The sequence below is a fragment of the Gorilla gorilla genome, chromosome 4 (genome assembly GCF_029281585.2).
Source record: "Gorilla gorilla gorilla isolate KB3781 chromosome 4, NHGRI_mGorGor1-v2.1_pri, whole genome shotgun sequence".
Classification (NCBI taxonomy): domain Eukaryota; kingdom Metazoa; phylum Chordata; class Mammalia; order Primates; family Hominidae; genus Gorilla; species Gorilla gorilla.
Window position 1 is genome coordinate 10,643,449 of NC_073228.2, and position 20,927 is coordinate 10,664,375.

The window sequence follows — 20,927 nt, forward strand, 5'->3', positions numbered from 1 at the left end:
CCTGACCACGTGATGGCCTGGACGAGACCAGCGTCTGGGTGTCTGGGTGTCTGGATGGGAACTGGGAGGGCCCGGCCAGGCCCGGCCAGGCCCGGCACATGGTGACTCTGCCTGCCCTTTGCAGCTGAGAGCTGGCCTCTCCTAGACCTCGATGTCCACTGACACCCAGTGCCCCTGCAACCTTCTCTTCCTGCCCCACGAAGGTGGTACTCTCCTGGGGGCCGCTCCAGCCCTCTGCCTGGGGAGCAAGCGGAGGGGCCTGGGACCCCACCTGTGTTCCTGTCTCTATCCCTCCTCAGCTGTCACCAGCTTTAATTACCCCGGCTCCATCCGCCCTGGCCCCTGCGCAGCTGGAGAGCCCCTTGGGCGGGCGCAGGGCCCCTCGCCTGGGCACGCAGCATTCCTGCATTCCTCCCCGGGGCCCACCGACCTGTCCTGCCGGTTGCGGGCAGCCTCCGGGTGCAGGGAGCCCAGCGTGTGTGTGGGGGGGTGCGCCGCTGCTGGATGGGGAGCCTGGAGAGAGCCCGGCTGTGCCCCGGGACTCCCAGCTGCGTTGCCCACATCCCTCTGCCACCCCACGTCACGACCGGAGCCTGGCAAGGAGTCAGTGATTCATCACTCGGGCCCTGGGGGCTGCCTGGAGGGGCTCGGGTGCTTCTAACAGCAGGAAAGGGAAGGCAAGAGAGAACCTTCCACAGCTGGGAGCAGCAAAGCGGCCCAGGAAGCCCCCCACAGGATGGGACCATCTGAGGTTCCAGCCACCCCAACCCCCCGGAGCAGGGCCCCCAGCCTAGTGGTATCTGGACAAGCCCTGCCTGGGGTGCACCTTCTCGGGGAGACCCTCTGCTCTTTGGGCTACTGTCCTGGGGAGCCTCCCCCTTCCTGGGGCTGGGTGGACCAGCTGCGGAATGGCAGCTCCCCCTGGAGGGGCTGGGGAAGAAGTGGGGTGTGCTGCCCACCAGCTCCTCCCTACCCCGAGGCTTCCCAGATGATCTGCCTCCAGCTCCAAACAGGAGTGGTGGCCACCTGTGAGTTTCTCTGAGGCCCAAGTGGTCACTGCCGGAGCTGCCTGTGTCCCTGTGTCCGGACAGGCTCCTCTGCACCTCTGTGTTTGGGCAGCTCTCCCCTTGTGTCTGGAATTTTTAGAAAAGGAAAAAATGTAGACGAAAGCAGGCTTTTTATCTCGTTGAATGCTCCAACACCCTCCCTAGTTACACCACGGTAGTGGAAGATTCAGAGGAAGTTTCCTCCTGGTGGCTGTGATTATCATCTGCAGCTCTTGTTCGGGGACATTGCAAAGGTCACATTGTCCGTCCAGCCCCACCCCGCCCTGACGTTGCTCCCGGAGTGGGGACGGGCTCTGAACCACCCCAGCTCTCAGGGGCCCCGCCCTGGGTAACACACATCTGCGGTGTTACCCACCACTGCCTGGGACCTGGCCAAGGGCTCCACACACCAAGACCAAGGTGAGGGGAGGTAGTGGGTGGGGACCAGCCCTGCCTCTCTTGGAGACCCCCAGGGCATTGCGCCAGGCCAGCCTGGAGTCGGGTGTGGAGTGGTTAGTGTGAGCATTACGTCTTCTTTTCCCTAAAGTGGCTGAAAATGTCCCCGGGGCCAGTCCCCCAGGGCACACTGCTGGAAATGCAGCAGAAAGAGTTGGAGTGTTTGGCCGGGCGCGGTGGCTCACGTCTGTCATCCCAGCACTTTGGGAGGCTGAGGCGGGTGGATCACCTGAGGTCAGGAGTTGGAGACCAGCCTGGTCAACATGGCGAAACCCCATCTGTACTAAAAATACAAACATTAGCTGGGTGTGGTGGCGGATGCCAGTAATCCCAGCTACTCGGGAGGCTGAAGCAGGAGAATCACTTGAACCCAGGTGGCGGAGGTTGCAGTGAGCTGAGATCTCACCATTGCATTCCAGCCTGGGTAACAAAGTGAGACTCCGTGTCAAAAAAAAAAAGAGAAAGGGTTGGGGTGTCCCATCCTCAGGGCAGGGGTCAGAGCTGCATCCCTGGGGTGCCCTGAGCTTGGGGGTCGTGATAACCTTCACCCTGCATGCAGCCCAGGCCCACACCTAGAAGTCTTGTGGCCTTCAGCACACTGCGTTGCCTCTCTGAGCCTCGGTTTCTCCATCTATAAAATGGAGAGGGTAACAGTGAGAGATTGCTATTGGCTGGCTTCGTTCATTGGGCCCTAAATCAAACAGTGGCTTAAATACCAGAGGCTTGCTCAATGGGTGGTGGGCAGGCAGCCGGGCTGGGGCGGCGCCCCCCTCATCTCCATGGTGCCCCCACCTCTACAGTGCCTCCCCCTCTCCATGGTGCCCCCCCAACCACAGCCTCCATCCCTGGGGTCCAGGTTTCATTGGTTCCTCAGCAAATGCTACAGAGCTTTTGTAGGCCCACCAGCAGGAGTGGGGTTGCCAGGCAGTGAGCTAGGGGGTGCTGGGAGGGCCTGAGGGGAGGCAGGGCGCATCCTGCAGGGTGCCTGTGAGGACCTGGGCTGAGGGTGGGTTTGAGCAGAGGCTGACATGGTCTCACCCTCTGGCTGCTGGGTGGGAACAGACCATGGGGAGGCCAGGGCAGAAGTGAGGAGAACATGACGATCCCGGAGACAGATAACCCGGATCGTGGTGGAGACACAGGAAGTGGGGAGAAGTGGTCCAAGCTGTGGATATCTGAACATGGACTCAACAGAATTTCCTGACAGATTGGATGAGGGGTGTGACTGAAAGGGAGATGTCAAGGATGGTTCCATAGCAATGGCAGGAGCTCCAGCCATTGCATCTGCATTCCAGGCAGCAGGAAGGAGAAAGGAGGGAAGGTAAAAGACTATTGAAAAGCTTTCAGCTGGGGCTGGGCATGGAGGCTCACACCTGTAATCCCAACACTTTGGGAAGCCGAGGCTGGTGGATCACTTGAGCCCAGGAGTCTGAGACGAGCCTGGCCAACATGGCAAAACCCTGTCTCTACAAAAAATACAAGAATTAGCCATGTGCACCTGTGGTCCCAGGTATGATCTCACCACTGTACCTCAGCCTGGGTGACAGAGTGAGACCCTGATTCAGAGAAGGGGGAGGGGAAGAGGAAGGGGAAGGGGAAGGGGAAGGGGGAGGGAAGGGGAAGGAGAAAGGGAAAGGGAAGGGGGAGGGGAAGGAGAAAGGGAAGGGGAAGGGAGAGGGGGAGGGGAAGGGGAGGGGAAAGGGAACGGAAGGGGGAGGGGAAGGGGGAGGGGAAGAGGGAGGGAAGGGGGAGGGGAAGGGGAAGGAGAAAGGGAAAGGGAAGGGGGAGGGGAAGGGGAAGGGGAGGGGGAGGGGAAGGAGAAAGGGAGGCGGAAGGGGGAGGGGGAGGGGAGGGGGAGGGGAAGGGGAGGGGAAGGGGAGGGGAAGGGGAGGGGAAGGGGGAGGAGAAAGGGAAGGGGAAGGGGAAGGGCAAGGGGGAATGGGAAGGGGGAGGAGAAAGGGAAGGGGAAGGGCAAGGGGGAGGAGAAAGGGAAGGGGAAGGGAGAGAGGAAGGGGAGGGGAAGGCGGAGGGGGAGGGGAAGGGGGAGGAGAAAGGAAAGAGGAAGGGGGAAGGGGAGGGGAGGGGGAGGGGAAGAGGAGTGGAAGGGGAAGGGGGAGGAGAAAGGGAAGGAGGAGGGGGACGGGGAGGGTCTTTTGGCAAGCCATGAAGTCGGCCCAGCCCTTCTGCTTGTATTGCTCAGGTTGTAGTCACAGGACCATGGCCGGTGCACGTGAGGATGGGGAGGTGATTGCTAGCTGGGAACTGCGCACTCAACAGTGACAGAGAGATGCCTCCGGGTGGGGAAGGCAGTGCATGGACGCTGGTCAGCCGGCCACTCCAGGCAGTGGGAAGGTGCTCAGAGGCCCAAGGAGTCAACTCTGGTGGGCGCTGGCTGTGCAGCCGGTGCTGGTGGCCTGAACACGGCAGAGGGCCAGGCCGGGCCTCACTCAAAGGAAGCAGGGAGACAGGAGCGGGGCTGTGGGCTTCTCTCAAGAGCTGCCAGGCAGCCGGGCAGGCTGGGAATGATATTTGCCATGCTGTGCCCCCGGCTCTGGCACTGGGCGGCTCCTGAGGCCCAGGGAGGAGCGTGACCTGCCCACGGGTCCACCATCATCGAATGTGAGTCAGAGTCAGACCAATGCTGTGGCTCCAGGACAGTGCCGTGTCCACTCCTGGGGCTCAAAAAAGCATGACAGGGATTTGGGGGACAGGGGTGTTCACTTCTGCCCTCCAACAGGCTGAGGGGGAGGGTCTGGTTTCTCTGCTCACCTGTGCTGAGACGGTGCTGGGGAGAGGCAGGTGGGAGCCCCAGCCCCCTCCAAGTGTTTGCCAGCCCAGGCTCTGTCCTGTCCAGGCGTGTCCTATCCACCCGCCTCCCTCTAGGGACCATGGGGGCAGGCCTGGAGCACTGAGCTCAGGGCCCCGAGCCGTCTAGAGGGACAGCTTCCTCACACCATGCACCTGGGCTGAGCTCAAGTCACTGCAGCCCCTGACCCCCAACTCAGACATCCCTTTGCAGCCCACCTACCACCCAAGAAGCTGCTGTGTAGGGACAGAGCCCACCAGGGCACTGGGGACACGTGGCACAGGCCAGAGAGCTCCTGAGGCCTGGGAGGCTGCCATGTTGGGACCCAGATGGACACACCCCAGTACGCCCAGTCTCAGGGCCTGAGGCACCCACTGGTTCTAGAATTCTCTCAGGAGAAGAGAGCCCCTCACGCCCCCCTTCATCACAGGCTGCGCGGCCTCAGCCTGGCCAGCCCCGAGACCCTTCTAGCTTGTGGATCCCCCTCCTGCTCCCCCGACCCTGACTCTCCCAGAGTGGACTGGCCAGCTCTGGGTCTGGTCTGCGGGCAGGAGCCCTACCCAGGCGGCCCCCAGGGCTGGCCCTCCTCTCCCCGACTCCATGCACGTCTATAAACGCCCTGCACAACCCGGGGCCTTTGCCCGTGCATCCTCTGCCCGGGTGCCCTCTACACCATCTGCTGAACCTGGGTGTGCTCTCTGGGCCACTCTGCAGGTGCCTCCTCTGCTCCTTTGGGAAAGCTCCACCTGTCTTGAGGTCCCCCACACCTGTGCTTCCCAGCACCTCAGAGACCCCAGAACCACTGAACAAAGAACATTGGGGTCCTGGGCTGCCACACGGAGGACCCCAGGGTGGCAGGCTCACAACAGCACAGGCGTCCTCCTACAGCTCCCAGGGCCGGGAGCCTGAAACCAAGGTGTCCACAGGGCCCTGCTGCCACCAGAGGCTCTGGGCAGAGCCCTTCTGCCTTTCCAGCTCCCCCTGGTTCCCGAGCTCCTCGGCCTGTGGCCCCATCACTCTGGCCTCTGCCTTCATCTCATGTGAGTTTCTCCTCCTCTTCCATCCCTTATAAGGATGAGGGTCGTTGGGCTTAGGGCCCCCTGGGATGATCCAGGATGACCTCATCTCCAGATAACCTCTCCATGACAGCTGCAAAGACCTTTGCTCCAATTCTGAGATTCTGAGATTCTGGTTGGACACCACATATTGGAGGCCACCATTCCACCCACTACACAAAGAAACCCTCCCCTCCAGAACCCCTTTCCCTGCCCGACCAGCCCTTTGCAGCTTTCACACCCCCTGACAAATTTGGTTCTGTTCCCTTATTCTACACCCCTGCCCTAGGCCGACAACCCTGAAGCAGGCCCAGCTCTGTTCACTGCTCCCCCGGCCTCCTGCTGTTTCCCACACGCAGCCGTGGTACAGGGCAGCTCATCCAACCACCTCCCCAACCGCAGCCTCCAGGGATGTACACCCTGCCTCAGGGGCTCCGCCTGGGTCCTGGCCGGTGGAGGGCACAGCCGTCAGGGAAGGCCCTCAGCTGCAGGATGCCGTGCCACGGAGACCAACCAGGCCCTCTAAGGCACTGTGGCCGGCCCAGATGTCAACAGCTCCAGAAATTAGGCTGGGACAGATGGTGCCTGGTGACGCAAGGGGACTGTGGGGGCCACAGGGGACCCTGCTCACCTGGACCTACCGTGGAGGCCAGGGAGGGAGATGGACTCGAAGGGCGGAAGGGCCCAGAGAAGGCACATTTGCAGAGCAGCGGCCGCATTTCCAGAGATCGGGAGCCCAACAGGAATCCCGTCTGGCCATGGGACCACCGCCCCTGGGGCTGGGGGATGCTGCAGGGGACGGCAGAGGGCAGACAGGCCAGGAAAAGGGGAGGGCAGAGGGCAGACAGGCCAGGAAAAGGGGAGGGCAGAGGGCAGACAGGCCAGGAAAAGGGGAGGGCAGAGGGCAGACAGGCCAGGAAAAGCGCCTGCAAGTGCCCAAGGAAGGGACCAAGCCCGGGCCCCTGGACCAGAGCGGCCGCCTGGTGGGGCAGGCTGGAAGGGGCCAAGGCCAGCGCCAAGGGGGAGCAGGTGAGGGACCCTGGTGGGCATCTGTGGGAACAAGGCCACGTTTCTCCCTGCGCACGCTTTAATCAAGGACATTCCTGTGGTTCTCGAAAAGTGTCGCACATTACATGGGTGTCGTGAGCTGGGCTCCGTGAGAGTGTGCAGGTGGCTCAGGCACCCAGGGGTGGCTGGGGGCAGCAAGGGAGCGGCAAGGCCCCAAACCCGGGCGGCGGCCTGGCCTGCGTGCCAGGATGTGCGGTGTGAGTTTCCCGGGCTGCAGAAACAAGGTCCACAGACTGGGGAGCTTCACACAACGGAAACTGCCTCGCAGTTCCTGAGGCCAGAGCCCATCGGGGAGGCTCCCTGAGGCTGTGAGCAAAGACTGTCCTGGGCTGCCCCCTCTTCCACAGGCTGAGGCCATCCTTGGCGTCTGTTGGCCTGCGGCCGCCTCGCCCAACCTCTGCCCTCATGTCCACACGGGTCCTCCCTGTGTGCATGTTGGTGTCTGGATCTGCCCTTTCTACTGTGGGGCAACTGTCGTCGAGGATAGGGCCCACCACACCAACACGGCCTCATCGTAACTAAGTATAGTCGGCAGTGATCCTATTTCCCAATAAGGTCCCATTCTGAGGTCCTGGACTTCAACATGTGAATTTTGGGGGCCACAACTCTACCCTGGCGTGCAGAGAGAGAAGGGGGGCGTGGAGCCCCTCAGCGGGAAGTCCCTTGGGAAGTCGCAGGCCCCCTTGGTGGGGCAATTGGGACGTGGGTGTGAGGGTCCTGGGTACAGGGAGCCTGCCTACCAAGGCTCTGCCAACAGCTATTTCTAAATTGCTCGTGGAAAATACCCTGTGGCCCTCCTCATCTGGAGCGAGCAACGGGCTGGAGGGTGTCTGAGCCAGGCTGGTGCCGGGGAGCAGATGCGGGTGGCCCAACCCAGCCCCTTGTTCTTGTTCCCCACCTCCCAGGAAAGGGGGAGGGTGGGCGGAGCCGGCCCTCCTGGGCTCTCTCCTTGGGTCCCGGAGCCACCTGGGGAGGGGAGGCTCAACCCCCGACCTTGGCCAGCTGGCTGCAGGTCTCTCAGGGCTGGCACAGAACAGCTGGGCTTTGCCAGGTGTCCCCCAGCCTGATGCACGGCCCGGTGGGGCGGTCTCCAGGCCTCCCAGGATTCTCAGCTGCGCCGTCTCCCCAGTCCCCAAACCCCAGTGGTGGGGGCCAGGGGACTGGACCGTCAGTCTGTGAAGCTGGGGCTGCAGCTGGTGGTGTTTCCAACAAGGGTTTTTTGGCTGCCTGGCTTCAGGGAGAGGCCTCTGGAGGCAAGGGGTAACCTACCGGGAAAGCCTTAAAGGCGCCCCCATCCCCGCCCCGCACAGACTCCACCGGCCCCCCATGGTTCCTCCAGGCCCTCTTCAGTCATGACAGGCAGTGCCTGGGTGCCCGGCCTGCTCAGCACACCCTGGGCCTCAGCCCCACCCAAGCCTTGGCCTAGCATGGGAGCCACCACGGGAACACACACACGGGCTGGAGGGTATCTGAGCCAGGCTGGTGCCGGGGAGCAGATGCGGCAGATGGAGAAGAGCCCTGGGGCAGCGGCTTCTGGAGCTCTGGCCAAGGATGGGCTCCGAGCACACCCCTGCCCGGCCCAGAGCACCAGGCCGGGGCAGGGTCAGGAACAGCTTGAAGCCCCCTGCAAAGTCTGTCCCTCCTCCTGGAGCCTCAGCTGCCCCTCCAACACAGCCCTCTGTGGGAGCCTAGATGGCCCCAGTGTGGCCATCAGACATGGGCGGGCGCTGGTGGATTCCTCTGTGTCAGGTGACATGGTGGCGCCCCGGTCGCAGGCTGTGCCCCAGCTGTGGCGTTAAGAAGGGCTATGGATCTAAATAAAATCCAGTCTCTTTGCCGGACCTGTTGTCAGTTTTATGGCTCTGGGGTTATAGAAACAGGGGGAAGAGACCCCCAGGAGGCAGGGTGGGCTGGACGAGAGGCCACCAGGTAGGGCCCTCCCTTCCCTCCATGGGATACCACCCTGGTTGATTCTAAAGGTGGGGAGTCCGCTGAGAAAGGGAGATGGGAACCAGAGTTCCTAGACAATTCGGCACCCGAGCCCAGGTGAACTTTTAACTCCTGCCTGCTGGGGTGGTGAAAGCCCAGGCCCCCCCTGAGGCTCCCCCAGCTCCCCAAGCCCACTGGGGCCCCAATTTGGATTCCGAGGGGCCGTCCTGGCCTTTGCTCACACCCCCAGCTTAGAATTTGGAGACCCAGGTGGGAGAGCGTAGGACTGCCCAGTAAGCAGCGCTCAGGAGGGGGGCCAGTCCTCACTGGGGCCCCTACACAGGACCTCCCAGAAACTGCACGGCAGACACCAGGGTTAAACAGGCTTCCAGCCGTCGAGGTGGCTCATGCCTGTACTCCCAGCACTTTGGGAGGCCAAGGTGGGCAGATCACTTGAGGTGAGGAGTTCAAGACCAGCCCGGCCAACATGGTGAAACCCCGTCTCTACTAAAAAACCCCACAAAATTAGCCGGGTGTGGTGGCTGGTGCCTGTGATCCCAGCTACTCGGGAGGCTGAGGCGGGAGAATTGCTTGAACCCGGAAGGCAGAGGTTGCAGTGAGCTGAGATCGTGCCATTGCACTCCAGCCTGGGACACACAGATTGAGACTCTATCTCAAAACAAACAAACAAACAAAAAAACCCCAAAAACCAAAACAAAAAAACCAGGCTTCGGCTGTCGAGGGCACCTGGGCCATGAGGCTCCGTGGGCCAAGCTCTGCCCACCTCGGCGTTCCTGAGCCCGCCCACCTCCCCCAGGCATTCTTTCCTGAAGCAGGCCAGGGCTTGTAGGGGATTCCACTGCAGCTGGGGCCCCGCATTTCTTTGGTGGGAGTTGTGGGGCAGAGGGTGCTTGTGTGCCTGGTGTGGGAGGAGGAGGAGCCTCACCACAGACGCGCAGCAGGTGCAGCAGACCCATGCTCTTGGAGACTGAGGTTCCCAGAGACCGCAGAGGTCCGAGCCAGCCCTCCATCCCTCTTCCCAGACGGTGCCCAGGGCTGTCATCCCCTGTGACCTAATGGAAAGTTGCTGCCCTTGCAGCAGCCATGTCGGCGGTGGGAGCCGCGGAGCGGGCTCAGAGAGGTTCCGTAGCATGCCTGGGTGACATAGTCTTGGTGCTCAGGAAGCCAAGCACGGCTCCTGTGGGACAGTGATATCCCGTCAGTTCTGGCGATCACACTCGCGTGTGGGCATTGAGGCTGGAAGGTGCTGGCTGGAAGACGGCCACGGCGCTTCCTTTCTCCTCCCCTCCTCCTGCTCACACTTCATCCCAAAGCATTTAGGCTGGGCAGGGTTGGGGGCAGCCCAGGGTCGGGTGCAGGAGCCCGAGGGAGGTGGGAGCGAGGGAGTTACAAACCAGGAAGGGGGAGCATCAGGAGGAGCCCCATGCCGGGACCTCTACAGGTATTTGGAGGTGTTGGTGCGAAGCCTCAGTGCACGTAGCCAGATGCAGAGTTACAGAGCTAGAGGTGGATGTGTGGTAAACACACACACATGCGTGCAACACACCACCCACCCACACACGTACCACACACGTGTGCAACACACCATCCACCCACACATGTGTGCAACACACCACCCACGCACGCACCACACACGTGCAACACACCATCCACCCACACATGTACCACACATATGCGTGCAACACACCACCCACCCACACATGCGTGCAACACACCACCCACACACGCACCACACACACGTGCAACACACCATCCACCCACACATGCATCACACACACGTGCAACACACCATCCACCCACATATGCACCACACACGCATGCAAACACCACCCAGCCACACACCCACCACACACGTGTGTAACACACCATCCACCCACACACGCACCACACACACCATCCACACACTAAACACACACACGCACCACACAATCATACACAGCCATACACACCACACACACTATACATAGACACACACACATTATATATACACACCCCACAAATGCCACACACATGCACACAACCAGACACATGCACCATACACACACACACCACAGACATAACACATCCCACACATACCACACACACATCATACACACACACCATAGACATAACACACCCTACACATACCACACACACATCATATACACACACCCCTAACATCTCTTCTTGCTCTGTCCAGAGGGAACCCAGGCGCCACAAGCACACCCAGCACCCAGATCTCAGCCGCTAACTCCCCTTCCCTCAGGAGGTTCCCTCTCCCAGAAACCAGGGCTCCTGGGGAAATGGCGAGCCCAGCCTGGGCAGGAAAAGCACAAGAACATCCCAGGGAGCCGGGAAGCAAGAATGCTGTGATCACATCAGGGACACACGGAAGGACCCAGGGGCCAGCCAACAGGGCTCCCACAAGGCCGAGCCTGGGATACCCTGAGCATCTCAATAGTGAGTCAGGGGTCCTGACCCACAGAATAAGATAGGAACCCTGAGCCCATACTGCTGGAGGCTGACCGAAAGCTCACTAAGGCCCAGGATACTCAACGTGGAAGACACCCCCATCCCCACAAAGCACTCACCAGGTCCACAGAAGAGGTGGCTGCGGCGGTGAAGCCTAGCCCAGCAGGCGACGGGAAGCTCAGGAGCCCTGGGTCCCACGGCCACTGTGCACCACAGATGGGATGCAGTGTCCAAAAGGCTTCACTTCTGTGACAGGGACACATGGCCTGAATCTCAGCGTGAGGGTGGCCGGCAGCATTGCGGCCCCCTAAGGTGTGCACCCCTCATACCGGAACCCGTGAATATGTGACCTCACTTGGCAAAAGGGACTTTGCAGATGTGATTAAGGTTAGACCTTGAGATGGGAGATGATCCCAGATTATCCAGATGGGCTCCATCTAATCGCATGAAACCTTAGGGTTGGAAAACCTTCCTCAGCTGGGCCGGAGATGGGACAGGAGGACTGGCTCCTCTCCATGGGGAAGTTAGGGAAAGGGGCTGTGAGCCAGGGAACAAGAGACCTTCAGAAGCTGGGGACAGCTTCAGGGGGCAGCCGGCAAGAAAACAGGAACCTTGGTCCTGCGACCCTAAGGAGCTGGACTCAGCCAACAACCAAAGAGCAGGAAGCCAGCTGTCTCCCGAAGCTTCCAGAAGGCAGGCAGCCTGCCGACACCTCGATCTGTGCTGGACTTCTGACCTCCAGAGCCCAGGCGTAACGAATTTATGTTGTTGAAGCTGCTTAGTTTGTGGTAATTTGTTTAATGAAAAACTACAGCAATGAGGAGACATCAAACCCGCATCGAAGGACACAGCGTTGGTTATTATCGAGCACCGAAATTCCTCAGAACAGCTAAATAGGAAAACGAGCAAAAGTGAGTAAGCATTTCACAGAAGAAAAATGGACAATAAAAATATGAATAAATAATTCACCTAATTTGTAATAAGAACAAATTAGAGCCACAAAGAGATTCCATTTCATTCACCGGACTGGCCAAACTGACAATAACCAAATGTTGGAGCAGAGGCCCACAAGCTAAGCCCTGAGGCCGCACTGGGCCAGCTGCTCTTTTTGTAAATAAAGTTTTATTGGAACACAGAGATGCCCACTTGTTTACATATTGTCTCTGGCTGCTTCTGATCTGCAATGGCAGAACTGAATATTTGTGAGACCATTTGGCACTGCGAGAGACTAATGACACAACTGAATATTTGCGAGAGACCATTAGGCCGGCAAAGCAAAAAATATTTACTATCTGACTCTTAATAGAAAGTTTGCCAACCTTTGCTGTAAACCAGGAAGAGTTCTTATAGCTACTTTGAAGAGCAATTTGGCAAGATCTAGTAAAGTCATTTAGGTATGCATACGCATACTCTGCAGTTCCACTTGCAGGTGTTTACCCTAGAGAGACTTGAACAAACACACGTTCAGGAGACAAATCTGTTCACTGGATCACTGACTCTGAGGCAAGTGACCGGACACAACTCAGGTGCCCTCGGCAGGAGAATGGATGCGGACCTGGGCTATTTAAGTAACGGAGTTCCACAGAGCAGCAAGAATGAGACTCAGCGCACATGCAACATGATGGCAATTTTTGTGAACAAAGTTGAATTGGCCGGGTGTGGTGCCTCATGCCTGTAATCCCAGCTCTCAGGGAGGCAGAGGCAGGAAAACGGCTTGAGCCCAGGAGTTCGAGACCTGCATGGCAATACAGCGAGACCCCGTTCTACACAAAAAGGAAAAAAAAAAAGACAAAAAAAGAAATTTAAGTGTGACAAAGTTGAATGAAAAAGAAAGTTGCAGAATAGCACATATATGTAATTCAATTCCTACAATAGTCCAAAATGCAAAGGTGCCCCATCCCAATACACTACTGAACTAGGCAGGCTACAGCTTTGGGTTCATGAAACAGAGTCCAAAATCATGGTGAGCTCAAGGAGCTCCCTCCCAGAGCAGCTGGCAGGAGGTAGTCGTGGATGGGCATGGCGGCTTGGCTCCATGAGTTGTCCAGGGATCCAGGATCCTTCTAGCTTGGTGCTCCACTCTGCCACGGTACCACCCTTGTCTGCACTGTCCGAGACAGCTTCCTACCATCGTGTCTAGGTTCCAAACAGCATGATGAAGGAGCGGCAGACCCCCTCCTAAGAAATGACCTAGAAGTTTCTCGTGTCATTTCTGCTTCTTATTGTCCAAAACTTGGTCATATAGCCAGCCCTACCTGCAAGGGACACTGGCAAGTGTATTTTTTTCTTTTTTTTTGAGACGGAGTCTCACTCTGTCGCCAGGCTGGAGTGCTGTGGCGCGATCTCAGCTCACTGCAACCTCCGACTCCCTGGTTCAAGCGATTCTCCTGCCTCAGCCTCCTGAGTGGCTGGGATTACAGGCACACACCATCACGCCCGGCTAATTTTTGTATTTTTAGTAGACGGAGTTTCACCATATTGGCCAGGATGGTCTCGATCTCCTGACCTCGTGATCCACCCACCTCGGCCTCCCAAAGTGCTGGGATTACAGGCGGGTGCCACTGCGCCCAGTCTTTTTTTTTTTTTTTTTTTTGAGACAAAGTCTTGCCCTGTTGCCCAGGCTGGAGTGCAATGGCACGATCTTGGCTCATGGCAACCTCTGCCTCCCAGGTTCAAGCGATTCTCCTGGCTCAGCCTCCCAAGAACCTGGGATTACAGGTGCGCGCCACCACGCCTGGCTAATTTTTTGTATCTGTAGCAGAGATGGGGTTTCACCATGTTTGCCAGGCTGGCCTCAAATTCCTGACCTCGTGATCTGCCTGCCTCGGCCTCTCAAAGTGCTGGGATTACAGGTGTGAGCCGCCATGCTCGGCTGGAAGTGTATTTTTTATCCTAGGCAGTCATACGTGCAGGCCAATTCCTATTAATTTGGAAAATGGAATAAACGAATATTAAGAGACAGATAGTCAGCTGGGCGCGGTGGCTCACGCCTGTAATCCCAGCACTTTGGGAGGCCGAGGTGAGCAGATCGATTGAACCCAGGAGTTTGAGACCAGCCTGGAGAACATGACAAAATCCCATCTCTACAAAAAAAGTGAAAATTAGCTGGGCATGGTGGCACACACCTGTAGTTTCAGCTACTGAGGGCCTGAAGTGGGAGGATCACTTTAGCCCAAGAGGGAAAGGCTGAAGCAAGCTGAGATTGTGCCACTGCACTCCAGACTGGGTGACAGAGTGAGACTCTGTCTCAAAAAAAAAAAAAAAAAAAAAAGAGACAAATAGTCTTCCCCATAATTGTTTAGGGATATATCCATATATGGTAAACCTTTAAAGAAAAGTAATGAATTGATGAAATCTGGATCGTGATGTCTCAGGATAGCAGGGAAGGGGGGAAGAAGGTGCTGGAACTGGGGAGGAACTGAAAGGGAGGATCTAACTCTTTGGTAATATTTTGTTCTTAAAGCTCAATAGCGGGTCCATGGTATTTGCTATTTGTGAAAACATACATGTAAGTTTCCCAGCCTACCTTGCATGCATAACATTTGATGAAAATTACATAATAAAAAGGAGGTTATGGAATGTGTATGCCATTTCATTGATATAAAAGTAAATGGGCTGGGTGTGGTGGCTCATGCCTGTAATCCCAGCACTTTGGGAGGCTGAGGTGGGCGGATCACCTGAGGTCGGGAGTTTGAGACCAGCCTGGCCACCATGGTGAAACCTGGTCTCTACTAAAAATACAAAAATTAGCCGGGTGTGGTGGCGGGCGCCTGTAATTCCAGCTACTTGGGAGGCTGAGGCATGAGAATAGCTTGAACTTGGGAGGTGGAGGTTGCAGTGAGCCAAGATCACACCACTGCATATACAGCCTGGGCGACAGAGCAAGACTCTGACCGAAGAAAAAAAAAAAAGAACGCAGGCATTTGTTATTTTGCCTGCGTATTTAGTCTTTACCCAGGCATTTCCTCCTGTTCTCCTGAAGGTGGGGCACAGCCTTACCTGATGGCTGCACTGCCAGTGCCTGAGGAACGGGCCTCTGTTCTAAGACACCTGGTCCTGCAGGTGCTGCAGACACGGCCTCCTTTCCTCCGCCATCCTCCCCCAGCAGCCTGGAATCACTTGCTGCTTCCCAGCCATTCGGTCTACGCGCTCATTCAGCAGACTCAGAGTGAGCAGCTAGGTGCCAGGAATCCACAGATCTATCAGGACCCTTCTCTGTTCTCTCCTCTCCCCGGTCTCCATTTCCACCCGAGGAATTCTCATTTGTCCTTCAAGCTCCAGCGTAGAAGCCACCTCCTTCTGGAAGCCCTCCCGGGTTTCCCTGGTCATGTAAGCCTCCACCTCTCCTGTCCCCTCCAGGAATGTCCCTTGCTCTTTTCGTGTGAAAAGGTGAAGTTCAACATTGCCACTGCTCTGGGCGCAGTTCTGAAGGGCACCGCCTCCCCTTAGAGCTGTGTGGCCTTAGCGGAGTGGCCGAGCCTCTCTGTGCTCAGCGTTTCATTCCTACCTCCTAGGTGCTAATTCCTCAGAACAGGCTATCTTTCGGCTGAGGCAGTCAGGGCCCCCGCCCCCGTGCCCTGGCGCCAAGCACTCGCCCCAGAATCGGTCCTGGGAATAAAGGTCAAAAAGGAACCCTCAAACCCGCTCCTCCCCGGAAGGCACAGCGCCTCCCCTTCTCTCCAGCCCGCGACTGCCCATCCCAACCGAGGCCTCGCGGGGGGAGTCCCTTGTTCTCCAGCTCGTTGAACTGGGGCCCTGGGCACATGTCGGCTGGACCAGCTCGGCGAACCGGACAGCTGCGAGACCCTCAGGTGCCCACCGGCCCAGTTTCCGCCCGCCCCTCCGGGCCCGCCTCTCATTGGCTCGCGTCCCACCAAACCCTACCCCCTGGCCGTCACTTCCGGGCAATGGAGCCCGTGGAAGGCGGAAGTGTGAGCGCCGCGGCGGCAGCTGAGTTGGGCTGAGGTGTCCTTAGCTGGCTCCGCGGCTCTTCCGGGTCTGGGCTCGGAGATTCACAGGCGGCCCGCGAGACCGAGCGAGGGACGCATGGCCCTGAGGCGGCCGCAGGGCTTGGCGGGGTCCGGAGGTTGACCTCGCCCCCGCAGCCGGCCTTCAAGGCTGCCTCCTCCAGGCAGCCTCCGGGGCCCGCGCCCGCGCCTGCTCAGGCTCCCGTGTCCCTGCCCATCCCCTGCCCACCGGCGTCCCGGACGTTGGGACCTGTGACCGTGGCCTCTGGCTGGGCTTCCAAAGCCGGCCGCAGCCCAGCGACCCCCGAGGCCTCTCGCCCCGGGCCCCTAGACCTCTCACTATGACCGCGGCCGCCGCCTCCAACTGGGGGCTGATCACGAACATCGTGAACAGCATCGTAGGGGTCAGTGTCCTCACCATGCCCTTCTGCTTCAAACAGGTGAGTCCGGTGGGCCCGGAGATCACCGCCCTCGCCTCCCCCGCAGAGGGGGCTTCTGGCCGGGTCGTCCTGGTTAAAGTTCCCGCCGGGGCAGGGCTTCGCTGGGCGGGTGCAGGCGGCCGCGGGCGGGGCGACCCTCTGGGTCCCGGCGCAGTTCCCGCAGAGAATCCGTGGATGAGAAGCGCACGGCGTTGGCCCTGGCAGCCCTTGTCAGCCCAGGCCGGAAAGTTCCCCACAGTCAAAAACTCGATACCGAAGCAAAGTGTAACAAAGCAAAATGATCCTCCAGAATCGGAAGGGAACTGCAGGACTCCGTATTTTTACATTTTATCGTGTTCTTAAAAACTCTGACCCAACTGCACCTGTCTTCAGAAGCACACAACTCACCCCTCCCAGGCTTCGACACTAGATAGGGACCTTGGTTGCAAAGTGATTAAAAACATCCACCAGGTTATACACCTAAGATCTGCGTTTCACAAAAACCGCACATTTGGCCGGGCGTGGTGGCTCACACCTGTAATCCCAGCACTTTGGGAGGGCGAGGCGGGTGGATCACCTGAGGTCAGGAGTTCGAGAACTGCCTGACCAACATGGTGAAACCCCATCTCTACTGAAAATACAAAAATTAGCCGGGGGTGGTGGCACATGCCTGTAATCCCAGATACTTGGGAGGCTGAGACAGGAGAATAGCTTGAACCTGGGAGGCGGAGGTTTCAATGAGCCGAAGGTTGCAGTGAGCCGAGATCACGCCATTGCACTCCAGCCTGGGCGACAGAGCGAGACTCCGTCTCAAAAACAAAAACAAAAAACTGCACATTTGATCTAATGTGTGCAGACGTTACCACAGTTGGAAAAAATCTCATATACAAAAAGTTTAGCATCATTCCAGCATTGAATAACACATGAAAGAAAATGGCCATTTCTAAGTGTCATCTGTTTAATCTACAATAAACAAGCATTTAGTGCTTTGGAAAAGAAAGGCTGACTGAAATGTTACCAAGTAGGTAGAAGAATGAAAACAACATGTATATTTTGAAACAAAATGGCACCAGTAGTTTAATTTTAGATTAGCTTAGCAAACACTGTGTTTTTCATATTCATTATCTTTGGGATAAAAATATCCAAAAAATTTTTTCAGCCTGGGCAACATAGTAAGACCCCGTCTCTACAAAAAAAATTAAAAGTTAGCTGGGCATGGTGGTGCATACCTGTAGTCTCAGCTGCTCGGGAGGCTGAGGCAGAAGGATCACTTGAGCCCAGGAGTTTGAGATTACAGTGAGCTATGATTGCACCACTGCACTCCAGCTTGGGCAACACAACAGTACCCCATATCTAAAAAAAAAAACAAAACAAAACTTTTTTTGATCAAGGAATTTTCAAACCCTCCCGTGCAGCCCTCCAGGCTGTTGTGTCTGAGTTGTTTGCCTGATATGGTTGGTGAGCTTGTCGGGGGAAGACAGGGCTACATGCCTCCAGAGCCCCCCGGGCAGTATCTGGTCTGGGCGTGGAGAATCCCAGCTTTCTGCCAGCCACCTCTGGGTGTTTCTGGACTGACTCCATGTCCCAGTGTCCACTGTGACTTGCCTGGCAGCAGAACTGCATTCTGGCATGTGGAGCGGTGGCTGGTCCTCCTCCTGCAAGTCAAAGACTGTTATCTTTGTTTTTTCAAGATGGAGTCTCGCTCTGTCACCCAGGCTGGAGTGCAATGGTGCAATCTCGGCTCATTGCAACCTCCGCCTCCAGGGTTCAAGTGATTCTCCTGCCTCGGCCTCCCAAGTAGCTGGGATTACAGGCATGTGCCACCACGCCGGCTAATTTATTTATTTATTTATTTGTATTTAGTAGAGACAGGGTTTCACCATGTTGATCAGGCTGGTCTCGAACTCCTGATCTCAGGTGATCCACCCACCTTGGCCTCCCAAAGTGCTAGGATTACAGGCGTGAGCCACCGTGCCTGGCCCCAAATGCTGTCATCTTTGATGCCTGTCGGTGAAGTGCCACCATGGAAGGGGCTCTGGTTTAGACACCTGTGAAAGTACATCTTAGGGCCCAGACGATCCAGCTGTCTCGAGCCTTGGACCACCTGCCATGTGGTGGACATTAGGCCCCTGCCAGAGCATGTGCTGATTAGCCAGGCATCTGCACAGACCTGTCAGGAAGTGAAGGACTAGAGACGTCCTTCTGAGTCCTGAGGGCTGCCGAGAGGGAGGCCCAGTTGCTCTGATCTGGCCGCAGCGTCTCCTCCATGGCGGCCTTCTTGGACTGGGGCGCAGGGAGAGGCCAGCAGGCGATTTGGGGATGTGTGTGTTTAGTGTTTGGCAGCCTTGGCATTGAAAAACTTTGGATTAGTGTTTTTTTTGTTTGTTTTAGTAGTTTTGATATATTTATATATACACACAGCTGGGCATGTTGGCTCACGCCTGTAATCCCAGCACTTTTGGAGGCTGAGGAGGGTGGATCACAAGGTCAGGAGTTCAAGACCAGCCTGGCCAAGATGATAAAACCCCATCTCTACTAAAAATACAGAAATTAGCTGGGCGCAATGTCAGGCGCCTGTAGTCCCAGCTACTAGGGAGTCTGAGGCAAGAGAATCGCTTGAACCCGGGAGTGGAGCTTGCAGTGAGTCAAGATCGTGCCACTGCACTCCAGCCTGGGCAACAGAGTGAGACTCTGTCTCAAACAAACAAACAAATATATATATATATCTATATATCTACATAGATCTATCTATATATATAGATCTATATATATAATAAACATTGAAGTTTGACATACAAAAATGTGTACACACTCCTTTAGATGTGCTGTTGATGAATTTTCATATGACGAACAAACCCGTGTGACTAGCTCCCAAATTAAGGAGCGCACTCTGTGGCTGTGGCGGCCTACCCGGGGCACACTGCTGACCCCCTAGTGCGCCACGGTGGTGCTGCCTGGTTTGAACTGAGGCGGGTGGGTCTTGCTGTGCAGGTGTCTAGTGCGAGTGTCTGGCTTGCGTTCTGGTGTCCGCTGCACCGCCGTGCATGTCTGTGTGTAGTTTACCCCTGTGAGGCATTTATGGTGTCTCCTATTGGGAGCTCTTGTGATGCCCTGAGGAGTTGGACAGGCGTTGGCAGGGGGTGCGTTTCTGCTGGGTGCGTGCCTGTGTGGAGTGGCCGGGCCCCAGGGTGCCTGTGCTCCGCTCTGGAGCTGCCATGTGGATGCAGTGGTGCACATGCCGGCCCGCGTCCCCGGTAGCATTGGGTATCATGTCTTTTCCGCTGGAGCCATTCTGATGAGTGCTTGGTGATATCTCATGAGTTTTTGGTATTAATAGACTTACTTTTTTTTTTTTTTTTTGAGATGGAGTCTTACTCCGTCACCCAGGCTGGGGTGCAATGGTTCAATCTCAGCTCACTGCAACCTCCACCTCCCAGATTCAAGCAAGTCTCCTGCCTCAGCCTCCTAAGTAACTGGGATTACAGGCGCCCACCACCAAGCCTGGCTAATTTTTTGTGTGTGTTTTCAGTAGAGGTGGGGGGTCTCACCATGTTGGCCAGGCTGGTCTCGAACTCCTGACCTCAAATGATCCACCTGCCTCGGCCTCCCAAAGTGCTGGGATGACAGTTGTGAGCCAGTGTGCCCAGCCGGACTTATGTGTTTGAGCAGTTTTAAGTCTACAGAACAACAGACTGGAAAGTGCAGCGCCCCCGCCCCCCTCACCGTCCAGCTAGGTTCACATGACTGACGTCTCGCACTGGTGAGGCGGTCCTTGTGTTTTAAGTGTCACCCCGATGGAGGTAGTGGACATGCAGGAAGATTCACTCTATCTTTTTGTTTTTTCTTGAGGCGGAGTCTTGCTGGGTCGCCAGGCTGGAGTGCAGTGGCGCAATCTCAGCTCAACTGCAACCTCTGACTCCCTGATTCAAGTGATTCTCCTGCCTCAGCCTCCCAAGTAGCTGGGATTACAGGCACACACCACCATGCTCAGCTAATTTTTGTATTTTTAGTAGAGATGGGATTTCACCATGTTGGCCAGGAGGGTCTTGATCTCCTGACCTCGTGATCTGCCCGCCTCGGCCTCCCAAAGTGCTGGGATTACAGGTGTGAGCCACTGTGCCCGGCTGATTGACTCTCTTTAGGGTGCAGGTCATGGGCTTGCTGTGTAACCACCACAGTCAAACAGAACACACAGCTTCATCCCCCAGAGGGTCCCCATGTGCCCCTTTGTCATCAGCCAATCTCCACACCCCCGGCCCCTGGCAACACTGAGCTGTTCCCTGGCCTAAAAGTTTGCCTTTTCTGAGTTTCCTGTAAACAGAATGACACTTTGTAGCATTCAGAGTCCAGCTTCCTCTGCTCAGCATGGTGCGTTTGAGTCCCATCCGTGTCACGGTTGGGTGTCAGTAGTCATCCCTTTTTCCTGCTGACTAATATTCCCGTATTCGAATGGACCACAGTTTGTATCCATTCGCTTGTTGAAGGACATTTGGGTTGTTTTTCCATTTTTGGGTTGTGGATAAACCTGCTGTAACATTGGCATACAGGTTTTTCATGAACACGTTTTCATTCCTCTTGGTAAGTGAATACCTAGGGGTGCAGTTAATCCCCACGTCACACAGTAAGCGTCTATTTAACTTATGAGAATGGGGAAAATGGCATTTTTAATCTCTTCCAAATGTGTTCATTACTCGTAGCTGTGGACTCAA

At 56.8% G+C, this 20,927-nt stretch overlaps 2 protein-coding genes across 7 annotated transcripts in view; both read left to right on the plus strand.

The window, feature by feature from the left end:
- The first annotated feature begins 151 nt into the window (after positions 1-151).
- LOC101129999 (putative uncharacterized protein encoded by LINC00482) lies at positions 152-6,566 on the plus strand. Its single transcript, XM_063705728.1, has 4 exons — positions 152-206; positions 300-459; positions 5,653-6,179; positions 6,244-6,566. The coding sequence occupies exons 1-4, from the start codon at positions 152-154 to the stop codon at positions 6,507-6,509; spliced, it is 1,008 nt and encodes a 335-aa protein (XP_063561798.1). The 3' UTR covers positions 6,510-6,566.
- Positions 6,567-15,463: 8,897 nt separating this feature from the next.
- SLC38A10 (solute carrier family 38 member 10) overlaps positions 15,464-20,927 on the plus strand; it is a 50,172-nt gene continuing 44,708 nt past the window's right edge. For 5 of the 6 annotated variants that reach the window (XM_019027783.4, XM_019027784.4, XM_055389458.2 and 2 more), the window contains exon 1: positions 15,699-16,239. In XM_019027783.4, coding sequence (XP_018883328.4) covers positions 16,141-16,239 — 99 coding nt within the window. In that variant the 5' untranslated portion in view covers positions 15,699-16,140. Of the gene's footprint in view, positions 16,240-20,927 lie in introns of all 6 variants that reach the window. The other variant, XM_004040831.5, reaches the window with a different exon arrangement.

Coding starts and splice junctions, on each gene's coding strand:
- LOC101129999 (XM_063705728.1), top strand. CDS start 152: ATGTCCACTGACACCCAGTGCCCCTGCAACCTTCTCTTCCTGCCCCAC. Junction 207..299: donor CTTCCTGCCCCACGAAGGTG/GTACTCTCCTGG, acceptor ATCCCTCCTCAG/CTGTCACCAGCTTTAATTAC. Junction 460..5,652: donor CGGTTGCGGGCAGCCTCCGG/GTGCAGGGAGCC, acceptor CCCCTGCCCTAG/GCCGACAACCCTGAAGCAGG.